Source organism: Gekko japonicus, unplaced genomic scaffold (genome assembly GCF_001447785.1).
Source record: "Gekko japonicus isolate JY-2015 unplaced genomic scaffold, Gekko_japonicus_V1.1 scaffold1618, whole genome shotgun sequence".
NCBI classification, from domain to species: domain Eukaryota; kingdom Metazoa; phylum Chordata; class Lepidosauria; order Squamata; family Gekkonidae; genus Gekko; species Gekko japonicus.
Genome location: NW_015172054.1, coordinates 397,064 through 409,144, shown reverse-complemented (window position 1 = coordinate 409,144; position 12,081 = coordinate 397,064). Strand labels below are relative to the sequence as shown.

Below are 12,081 nucleotides of genomic sequence, written 5' to 3'. Positions count from 1 at the left end.
AATTATCCAGTTCACACCTAGAGGTTTTATCCAACTATCTCTTGCCTTGTTAAGCAAATCACGGTTGAACAGACAGTGTTGAAGGGTGTCTGTTTGGCCAGAACCACATTGGCACAATCGCCCAGGCTTAAGCATCCCACTAGCTCCTTCATAATGTAGCTATCCTAGATATAGCTAACCTCCGGCAAACATCTTCCTACCACCAGGTATCCCCTTGGGGTATGTCGAACGATAGCCCCACCCACTGTTGGTTACTGTATCTAATCCTGATCCTCTTCATCGGGTAGGTTTATGTTCCAAAAGAAGTTGATTAGATTTAGGGGACCGATGACCACAGAGAGAGTGTTGTGTCCACTGACCGCCACCGGAGGTCAGCACACACGCCTGAGCTTCAGTCCTGGACACCAATGGGGACTAGGATCCAGTCCCTCCACTGGGGGAACCAATGGGACCGTGGCGGGAGATTCAAACCCGCCAATAGGACCCAGGGGTGTGCCCCTGGCTGTGTATATAGTTGGCCTGCCGGCCGTTTGTCCCCTGTCTTGTTGTGTACCTAATAAAGCGTGCTATGCACTACGTCGTCGTCTGTCGTCCTTCCATGCGGCAACCCACTACACAATAGAGAGGAAGGGTTTCTATCCCATAGGAAGTGGGGCACTTCAGCCCCCTGATTTTATAGGCACAAGAGCATCTAATGGATCAAGTGCAGATGAGGCCTGCTACCTACTGTGGTTTGCCAGCAGAAGTGGCAGGATTCAGCCCAAGTCCAAGACTACTTAATGCCAATGGAATTAGACTTACAGGGTTAGTACCAGTTGGCACATACAACAGAGTAGAAGTGTGTTGGTGGAAATTTTGAATGACAATTTCTTTTTCTTTTTTTAAAGGACACCATCATCTTTTTGGATTTGGGAGCATTCAGTATTGCCGCTCTTGTTTTCAATCTGGCTGTTACAAGCATTAAAGAATGACGTATATTCCATCTGGAATTCAGTAAACGTGGATGGATATTTTTTACTCAAACATTTCATTCCAAAACATATTTTGTTTACAAAATTATCCATGGGACAGAGAAGGTAGAGAAAGAAGTACTTTCCCCCCTTTCTCACTATACAAGAACTGGTGGGCACTCAATGAAATTAATGAGCAGTAAGCTTAGAACAGATAAAAGGAAGTCCTTCTTCATCCAAAGAGTAGTGTACAGGTGGAATTCACAGTTGCACAAAGTGGTGGCAGCTACAAGCATAGACAGTTTCAAGAGGGGATTGGAAAAACATATGAAGCAGAGGTCCATGAGTGGCTATTAGCCACAAGGTATAAATGGAACACTATGTCAAGGGCAGTGAGGCTCTGTATTCTTGGTGCTTGGGGGGAAACAGTGGGAGGGCTTCTGGAGTTCTGGCTCCACTGTGGAACCTCCTAATAGCACCTGGGTTTTGGCCACTGTGTGACACAGAGTGTTGGACTGGATGGGCCACTGGCCTGACCCAACATGACTTCTCTTATGTTCTTATGTTCTTACTGGTAAAATCACATGCAAGGAAAATTTTCCACCAAACAGGGCTTACCTGTGATCATACTTAGAGCTGATAAGCATGCTAAGGCTGGGATATCAAGGTTGAGGCTCTGTAAATTTAAGGAAAAGTCTTTAATGGAGTCGAGCCACTCCCCAAATCCACGAAGGCACTGAAGTCTATGAAGCACGAGTCCATTGCAGAAAACAAACTTATCTTCAGCAGTGTCAGACCTTGTATGAATTAAAAAGAAAAGAAAAGAAAGGATGCATGTTAGGGGTACAAGTTTGAGTTCCTGTGCATTAACTGCTGTTCAACACATACGATCTAAATTCAAGGACACTCTAGTACACGTGAATGCATCTAAGCTCTTTTGCAGAGCAACAATCAAGCAAGTGAGTTACGACTATGGTGTCTGCACAGTTCACGGCCAGAGAGGACATTTCGCATATGGCCGGAGAGAATGCATTTAGGCAAGAATTCATTTGCTGCTCAAAGAACACCAACAGCGAAATCCTAAATAGTTCTACCCCTGTAAGTACACTGACGCTAATGGAGTTAGAAAGGTGCAAGTGTGCTTAACATTGCAGTGAAGAATTTTTGGCAGACTAGGCGAGGATACCTTCTGCCCCCCCCCCCTTGCGCCCACCACTTTTCAAACAAGGATAAACACACAATCATGCAAAGGAGTCCCTGCTACCAAAAAAGGCCCTGGGTTTTGACAACAAACAAGGTCAACAGAATAAGAAGCAAAAGGTGGGTGTGGCTGGATGAGCACACTTCTGGTAACATGGGGGTGCGGCCTACTGTGCTAATGAGCTGTGCTGTCAGGGATGTGGCCTATTATGCTAATGAATTTCTGCTGTTGGGTGTGGCCTATTATGCTAATGAGTTCCTGCTGGGCTTTTTCTACAAAAAGAGCCCTGGGTAACTACACTGACGTTAATGGAGTTAGAAAGGTGCAAGTGTGCTTAACATTGCAGTGAAGAATTAGGACATTTGGTTATAAACACAGCAAAGATATAGACCATGGACCTCCGGAGGGGATGCAGGCAGTGGACTCGACATATTTCGTGGTGAAAAGTGCCGTCAAGTCACGGCTGGCTTTTGAAGACCCCATAGGGGGTTCAAGGCAAGAAACGAACAGAGGTGCTCTGCCATGGCCTGCCTCTGTGTAGTGGTCTGATCTCCCTTCTAAGGGCCAACCGGAGCCAACTTTGCTTCGCTTCTGAGATCTGACGAGCTCAGGCTAGCCTGGGCCGTCCAGGTCAGGAGCAAGACATATTTAGGGGTAAAGGTTCCCTTGCTCGGAAGCCAGTTGAGTCCGACTGTAGGGTTGCGGTGCTCATCTCCGTTTCAAAGCCGAAGAGCCAGCGCTGTCCGAAGACGTTTCCGTGGTCACGTGGCCGCCATGACTAAACACCGAGGCGCACGGAACGCTGTTACCTTCTCACCGAAGTGGTACCTATTTATCTACTTGCAATTTCTTGCTTTCGAACTGCTAGGTTGGCAGGAGCTGGGACCAGAGACGGGAGCTCACTCCGTCATGCGGCACACCCGGGTCTCGAACTGCTGAACTACCGACCTTCCACAGCCTGCAGTTCAGCGTCTTAACCACCTGAGCCACCGCAGCTCCACCCAACGTTAGTTTGAGGTTTGTTGACTGAAGGCAGTGATAGCCAGTGAGGGAATTTTTTAAAAAAAAATTTATATGAATCGGGAATCCAAGGGTGTCTAACAGCCTGGTTCAATGCATGTTTTTTTGGAAATAAATCCCACTTACATCAGTGGGCTTTCAGCTGGCCTGATCTCCTCAGACTGCGGAAGCTAAGCAGGGTTGGCCAAAAAGAAAGCCCAGGGTCGCCACACAGAGGCAGGCCCCTCTAAGCTGTGGAGCCTTGTGAGCAAAAATTCTACTTTATGAGCTACTGGCATTAAAGTTGTGAGCGTGCAATTCGGCTGTTGCATAAATTGGTTTGCTCTGGAGCCCTCCTTCCTGAGCCAAGACAAAAATCTGTGAGCCGGAGGCTAAAAAACGGTGAGCTAGCTCACACTAACTCAGCTTAGAGGGAACACTGGTCGAGAGCTGGGTTATTTTTTGCTCTGTTTTTTAAAATGGGCGAAAAGCATTCAGTCCTGCTCAATGTTCCCTCTAAGCTGTGGAGTCTTGTGAGCAAAAATTCTCCTTTGTGAGCTGCTGGCATTAAAGTTGTGAGCGAGTGATTTGGCTGCTGCATAAACTGGTTTGCTCTGGAGCCCTCCTTCCTGGGCGAAGACAAAAATATGCGATCCACAGGCTCACACTGACTCAGCTTAGAGGGAACACTGGTCCTGCTGATAGGACATGAAACAGACCCAATGCTCTCTCTGAGCTGTGGAGCCTTGTGAGCAAACATTCTACTTTGTATGCTACTGGCATTAAAGTCGCGAGCGAGTGATTTGGCTGCTGCATAAACTGGTTTGCTCTGGAGCCCTCCTTCCTGGGCGAAGACAAAAATATGCGATCCACAGGCTCACACTGACTCAGCTTAGAGGGAACACTGACCAGGACCATTTTTATGCTTTTGCCCCTGGGTACTGTACAAGTGGTTAAGACGCTGAACTGCAGGCTGTGGAAGGTCGGTAGTTCAGCAGTTCGAGACCCGGGTGTGCCGCATGACGGAGTGAGCTCCCGTCTCTAGTTCCAGCTCCTGCCAACCTAGCAGTTCGAAAGCAAGAAATTGCAAGTAGATAAATAGGTACCACTTCGGTGGGAAGGGAACACCATTCCATGCACCTTGATGTTTAGTCATGCTGGCCACATGACCACGGAAACGTCTTCGGACAGCGCTGGCTCTTCGGCTTTGAAACGGAGATGAGCACCGCAACCCTAGAGTCGGATTCGACTGGTTTTCGAGCAAGGGAAACCTTTACCTTTACCATTTTTACTTCTATGTTTGCTTCACCTGCCTCTGCACGCTTAAGTTAACAAACACACTGGGAAATTTTTTTTTTACAAAAGTCATCCTCAAGAAGAAACAGAAAAGAATCAAAACTTTTCGTTATCCACGATGGCCCAGGTGAGCCCAATCTCATCAGATCTCAGAAGCCAAGCAGGGTCGGCCGTGGTTAGTATTAGGATGGGAGACCCCCAAGGAAGCCCAGGATTGCTGCACAGAGGAGGAGGAGGAGAGGAGATTGGGTTTATATGCTGCCCTTCACTACCTAAAGGAGTCCAAGAGCCGCTCACAATCTCCTTTCCCTCCCCCTCCCCGCAACAGAGGTAGGTAGGGCTGAGAGAGCTCTTTTGAGAACAGCTTGTGAGAGAACAGCTCTGAAAGAACTTGTAACTGACCCAAGGTCACCGGCAGCTGCACATGGAGGCGTGGGGGAATCAAACCCAGTTTTCCAAGATTAGAGTCCGTGCTCCTAACCAGTACACCAACCAGGCAGGCAATGGCAAACCACCTCCATTCGTCTCATGCCGTGGAAAACCTACAGAGTCCCTTTAAGATGGCTTCCACTAGATAGCGCTTTCCACTGTCACCAATTACGCAGGGGAATTTCCCCCCAAGCTCTGTATTTTAGATCCTAATTAGGCCCCTGATAAGGCCGCCAGTTTCCAGGCCAGAGGTGCCCGTCACTATAGTAAGAAACCAAACAGAATTGATCTCCTTAGCTCCTTGTCAACTCTTGTTTTATGGTTGAGCGTGGCCCCCCAGTGTTTGATATCTGAACATTAAGAAGTCAGGTTCTCTTGCACAAATTGAATTGTTTTCTGAAACTTACCTGATGGACAGTCTCAGTACAAAAAGCTCCAAAAAAGCCGATTCGATGAGTAACGTTTGATCTTCTTTTGGGAGGTCCATAAATCCTGGGATTTTCTCCGCCCAGCTCCTGGAGATGTCAAGGGAGGCCGTGAGAAGGTTGTAGAACTGTTGGACATGTTCAGCATCGGTACCCGCAGCAGCCTGCTCGGTAGAACAGTACTGGGAGGAAAGCCATTCCAAAGAGAGAGAGAAATATATAGGATACATTTTAGGATGCTTCAACTGGTTTTTTGTTTTTTTTTAAACATTTGTCTTTGAGTTGAGATGGACGTTTCATGTAGACTGTAATTCTGAATTGTTTGATTTACTTTCCGCAGGGCCTGCAAGACGGAGCTCTTCCACCAGGCGTTCGACTAAGGAGCCGCATCATACACCGAGGAGTGTCCCTGTGCCTTGGCTTTACTTAATGCAGTGACTGCCAAGGTGGCACCTGGATGGAGGTTAGAGCTGCCAAGTGGGTGCGGGTGGTGGGTAAACTCCCGCTTTGGAGGCCCGATTTCCGCCGCCGCAGAATCGGGGCCCAGAGGTGACGCAACCACGTCAATCACATTGGGGGCGTGGCCCTGATCGTCGGAGGGAATACTCTATGGTTTTCCCTCCGATGATCGGGGCCACGGCCTCAACGTGATCGACGTCGCGCGTCACGTCCGTTGACGTGCTGGTGGCGCGTGTGTGCTTTGCGCGCGTGCACGATGAGGGATGGCTCCCGGAGCGTGGCAAGGCTCCCCCACCGGTGAGTAAACTTTACTTGGCAACCCTACTTTACCATCTTTACCTTCACCTCCAGCCTTGCCCTGGCCTACCACCGTTGTCTCTAGCCTGTGCCTGCCGCATAATAAGTGAGCGAACTGAGCTGGTATGAAAGTTATGGGAATCATACAGCTGGCCCCTAGCTAACATGCCCTCCCCCCGGCCCCCTAGTGTTTCTTCTGGGCCCCCTCCCTCCTGGGCTACTCCCAATGTGCTCCAACTTACCATCTGCACTGTACTTCCCTTTAATTAGCTGATGGGCCCCCCGAGGCCCCCTCCCAAAGAATTCCCTACCTACAGGGCTGTCATACAGTCACCTAAGCCATATTAGAAATAATGTTGCTTTTGTTTTATCTGATAATGTTACAGTGTTTTACCTGTGTTTTAGTGGATTGTTATTTGTAATATGTTTATATAGGTTTAACTGTATTTTTATGAAATGTTGTGTAAGCTGCCCTGAGCCCGTGTTCGCAGGGAGGGCAGGGTATAAACTGAATTAATCAAGCAATCAATCAATTTTTAAAATGTAACTTTTAAAATAATTTTGAACACGCTGTGATTGTTTGTGACTGTTATACTACGCTTCCGATACCACAATCTAGACAAACATTTTTAAAATAAGCAGCAAGGTTAGAAGAAATAAGGGCATAACTCCACACATCAAAAGTTACATTTGGCAGGTGCTCTGCCACCTTTCTGGGGCTGAAGTCCCGCCTCCCTTTGCCCCGGAACCTCTACCCCACATGGAAAGAAGTGACCCTTTGACCTATGTGACCCCTCTCTGTACATCAGTGGCCTTCCAGGACTGCAGCCCATTAGAAAGTTGCTCAGTTACCTGCCCTGTTACCTCCATTATTTACTATTCAAGTAACACGATTAGAAGAGGCAGCATGGCACAGCAGAAAGACTGTTGAGATTTGGACTGGGTACAGCTGGGTTCAGATCCCTGTCCCGCTGCAATGCTTACTGGGAGACCTTGGGTCAGTCACTATCTTTCAGCCTAACCTACCTCATGGGCAGTGTTCCCTCTAAGCTGAGTTAGTGTGAGCTAGCTCACTTTTTTTTAGCCTCCGGCACACACATTTTTGTCTTGGCTCAGGAAGGAGGGCCCCAGAGCAAACTAAGTTATGCAGTAGCCAAATCGCTTGCTCACAACTTTAATGCCAGTCGCTCACAAAGCAGGATTTTTGTTCACAAGACTCCACAGCTTAGAGGGAGCATCGCTCACAGGAGGCACCACCGCTTGATGCACACTGCTTTGATCTCTTTGAAAGGAAGGCAGTATAGAAACATAAACTTTTCAAAATGAAGTTATTTTCCCCATATTTATAAGTCAAAAATTTGCAAAAAACCCCCACGAATATGCATTTTAGGTCAAAGGTTATGTGCACGTGCTGATCATACGAATGCTGAAGTTTAGGCTAACCTGCTGCCACAGATGTCAAAGGTCAGTGTGGAATGATGCATATGTGACACGGAGCTCTTGCCTCAAACAGTATCCCTAGACCAGGTTCTTACCTCTCCCCAGGAATACACAGGCTCGGTTCACACGGAACACGAAATCATGGCTTGTTTGGACTACAGGCTAGCTTGTGCGACCAGGATTCTGCAGCTAGTCGCTGCAGACAATCACCAACCCTGTCTTCCCTCTAAAAATGCTGGTTTCGTTTCCTTCTTCCTGTATCCTGTAGCCTGGGAGGGTACCACTAGAGAGCAAGCCAGGATTAAATCAAGATTCAGCCAGGATGTCTGCATTCAGACACCACATGAAACTGTGATGCAAACTAGGTTAAACTAATTGTATACTATGGCTGCGGTCACACGGAGCATTAGCCACGCTACAGAGACGGAAGATAGGTGGATTTTCCGGGCGCGATCACACCGCCACATCTGGGAAACGTAGAGCTCCCGTGGCTCACCTGAGGCTTCCCGCCGAAGATGCGGGGTAAAAAACTAGTACCTCCGAGGTACTAGTTTCCAGAAACCGCGGGGCAAGGGCGGGCATCTGATCGCGTTTCCGGTGGCATCCGGCGCCCGCCCATGTCCCCTCGCAAAAAAGTTGCTTTCCCCCCCAAGTCTCCATGGGATGCGCACAAGTACCCAACGGAGCATGTGCACACTTCAGTTTAAAAAAAAAAACACAACCCCGTTTGCCGCCCCGCTTCTTTGCCTGTGGTGTGATTGGCACCTACCCCCTAACCACGGGACCTCGACGGGACCTCAACCGGACGTCTGATCGCGCAGCCGCGCGCTATTTTGCTCCGGGGCAAACAGCCACGCTTCCCCCCCACATTTTCCAGCCCGTGTGACCGGAGCCTATGAACTTTAAGCTAACTTCAGAATATAGCATCAGACCCTGTTCTGACAAACCCTAATGAACGACTGAATCAGAAGAAGTGTGCGAGCACAAGAAAGCGTATACCTTGAATAAAGCTTTGTTGGTCTTAAAGGTGCCACTGGACTCAAGCTTTGTCCTAATGAACCCTAGTTGGCGGAGTGGCCTGTATTCCGATAAACACACTGACTTAATTTAATTACACTTAATTTAATTAAACTGTGGTTTTGTGCGATGGCTGAACCAAACTACCAAGTCCCTGACCCTGTGTTGTGACATTGCCCCATCATGCTTTTTCCCACCTGACCCGGGAGCAGCTCATGACGTGGCGTGGGGAAGGGGGAATGCACAAAATGTGGTGCCATAACCGCAAAAAAGGTCTAAGATCCTACATGTTCAGGGAAGAGCACAGTACCGGGATGTCCCAGTTTAACAGCAGCCCCCTTTGCGGAACATTTCACATTCTACAGTCCTGTCCTAAGCAGAACAAAGTTTGAGTCTGATGGTGCCTTTAAGACCGACGTCCTCCTCCGGCACTCTGTAAAATGTCCACCCTCCCCCACCCCCAATAGCTACAGCTGTTGCTTGGAAGACGTGGAGAGCCCTCCACCATCCCCACCACCATCCCCACCAATACTACCAAGACTAGTTTGTAAAAAAAATAATAATTAAAATTCGATCTAAGGAAAACGTAATGGAGCTTGTACACTGATGGGAGGGAGGATAGTGAAAGTTGCTGAGTGGGAGGAACGACCTCTGTGGGGGCAGTGGGAGTGGACCCTGAGGGGCGGGGAAAGAGAGGGGGGAAATCCACAGGAATCTGTATGCTTTTGAATTACCTTCGGCTTTAGAAGTGAAGCAAGGGGGGAAATGGTCACAAAACCACTCTCAAAAAACACAGGGAAACAGCGACCAGAAAGCCAACTGAGTGCGGGGGGGGGGGATGAAAAATGCAGAACTCAAAAGGAAACCCAAAGGACATGCACGGTGAAAGCGAAAGACAACGCAGAACTCAAAAGAAAACCCGAAGGACATGCACGGTGAAAGTGAGGGAAAACACCCGGGCAGGAAAGCTCTTAGTGATCCCATTGCCGCCATTTTCCAGTGCGCCTCCAACATTGTTGATCAGACAATATTAAAAGGATGCGGGATAAATTCTAACATTTAATTAAGCGCAATGTTTTAGACAAATTAAGAAACTTCAGTGTAAAAGAATGCTCCCCAGGTCTCCTTTAACCTCCAGAGTGATTTCAGGGCTTGGATAAAGGACCCACACCCATTTATGATGGGGGGGAAAATGATCCTCATCCCTCAATCCACTCCTTACGTTTCTTTGCTATCCTGCAATATACCGACAACCCCTTCCCACTACCCCCTTTGAATGAATTGTGCTGAATTCCAACTTTTTAATAACCGGTCCTATTTCTGTCTTTTCTACCACCAAGGCATAAATCATAGCTGGCCAAACCTGATTATTAGCATATACGCAGTTACTGCTAAAGCTGGCCTATCCAAAGTGAACTTCGGTGTGAATTTGGAAGGTCGATTTTGATTATGCTTAATATAATTCATCTACAAACGTTTGTAGGGATTGCGTACCTCTAATTATTGGCATGTTGAGGGAGGCAAAAAGCGAACGTCAAAATTCCTCCTGTTCACTTTTTTTTAAAGAGATACCAAGCCCCCACCCCGAAACGTCCCCTGATTTTTCACCAGGAATGATATTTCTTGATGACTGCTTCGGCATACATTCTCTGGCACAACTCTCAGAGATGTGAATTGGTTCCACTCTAGGCCCAGACTCTGCAGTTGCTGTTGGTGAGATTCTTCACTCCAACTCAGCACGCTGAATCCTGGTTGGTTGTAGGCTTCCCAAGTCCCCCCGGGGGGCGGGGAAACCCCCGCCCCAAAGGCCCGTTCCCCACCACCGACGGATCGGGCCCCGGGGGGAACTCCACCCCCACGTGCACGTCACCTAGAAGTGATGCGGGTACGCCGGGCACGCTGGGGGCGGGGCCATGGTCATCTGAAGGAAAACTCTATGGTCCCCCGCTGCGGTAAGTTTCTGACTTGGCAACCCTAGTTGGTTGCTTTCTCCATCTTTATGAAGACCAGTTTTTTCCCTGCTTTTGAAATGCCAGTTCAGTGCCATACTATCCCATGTAGACAGACACAAGCCCGCTGGTGCTTCCTAGAAGGCCTTCCACTGGCAGCCCAAGTTGCTGCCCCCACTCTGAACAGTACCAGGAGAAAATAATTGGGGGAGGGGAGCCTAGAAACATCATCTGCAGCACTATGTCACTTCTTGGGAAAATCTGGAAGTGACTTAGGAGAGCTCTAGGAATTACTGCTTACGCTTTCACCCCCCAAAAAACATGGGGGGAGATTACCGCTAAGCTTTCTGTGGCAGGAGAAAAAAGCAACTTGGGAACGTGAATTTTCTGCAAGAAAAAGCGAAGCCGCCATCTTTAAACTACATCACACTGCTTTGGGTAGGACCTCTTGAATTAGGCATACTCACCCCCCAACCATGCAAACAGCCCCAAATGTAATTAAAAAGAGAGGCAATTAAGAACATAAGAAGAGCACTGCTGGATCAGACCAGTGGTTCTTCTAGTCCAGTATCCTATCACACACAGTGGCCAGTCAGTTCCTCTGGACAGCCAACAACAGGCTGAGGCCTTCCCCTGATGTTGCTTTCTGCTCTGGGATTTAGAGGATTAGTGCCTCTGACCGTGGAGGTTCCCCTCAGTCACCACGGCTAGTCACCATAGCCATTGATAGACTTCTCCTCAATGAACATAAGGAGAGAATTCCATGGGTCATATTAATGTTCAGCCCTAGATCTAACTAGCCACATCACAGGAAAGAGGAGGGAAATTAATTAGCTTTGAACTACCAAACCTGGGGCCCAAGGGAGTGAATAACAATACGATTTTGTTGCAATGGCTTCCAACACCACCAGTCACTGTGAACTGAAACAGGGTCGGTCCTAGTCGGAGAGCTAGTTTGGTGTAGTGGTTACGTGCGTGGACTCTAATCTGGGGGAACCGGGTTGATTCCCCACTCCTCCACTTGCACCTGGCTGGATGACCTTCGGCAAGCCGTAGCTCTGATAAGAGCTGTTCTTGAAAAAAGAGCAGCTTCTGTCAGAGCTCTCTCAGCCCCACCTACCTCACAGGGTGTCTATTGTGGGGAGGGGAAGGGAAAGGAGTTTGTAAGCTGCTCTGAGACTCCTTTGGGTAGTGAAGGGCGGGGTATAAATCCAAACTCCTCTTCTTCTTTGTATTGTTGCAGTTTTTTGACAGTGTTTTGGGGTAGTGATTAGGAGTGTGGACTCTAATCTGGGAGAACTAGGTTTGATTCCCCACTCCTCCACATGCAGCTTCTAGTGTGACCTTGGGCCAGTCACAAGTTCTCTCAAGAGCTGTTCTCTCATGAGCAGTTTCTGTCAAGAGCTCTCTCAGCCCCACCCACCTCACAGGGTGTCTGTTGTGGGGAGGGGAAGGGAAAGGAGTTTGTAAGCCGCTCTGAGACACCTTTGGGTAGTGAAGGGAGAGGTGTAAATCCAATCTCTTCCTTTCTTCTTCTCTTCTTCTTCTAGCCAATGGGCAATCAGGGCAGCTGCCCTGGATCCCATGATGGGGGGCAGTTGTCCTGCCTGACGGAAGAA

The 12,081-nt window shown here is 48.5% G+C and overlaps 1 protein-coding gene across 1 annotated transcript in view; it reads right to left on the bottom strand.

Annotated features, from left to right (window-relative positions):
- Positions 1-12,081, bottom strand: part of NR4A3 (nuclear receptor subfamily 4 group A member 3) — a 36,836-nt gene that overhangs the window by 7,287 nt on the left and 17,468 nt on the right. The window contains exons 5-6 of the mRNA XM_015420748.1: positions 5,283-5,482; positions 1,569-1,747 (exon numbers count right to left, since the gene is read on the bottom strand). Of these exons, the coding sequence (XP_015276234.1) occupies positions 1,569-1,747; positions 5,283-5,482 (379 nt within the window). The remainder of the gene's footprint in view (positions 1-1,568; positions 1,748-5,282; positions 5,483-12,081) is intronic.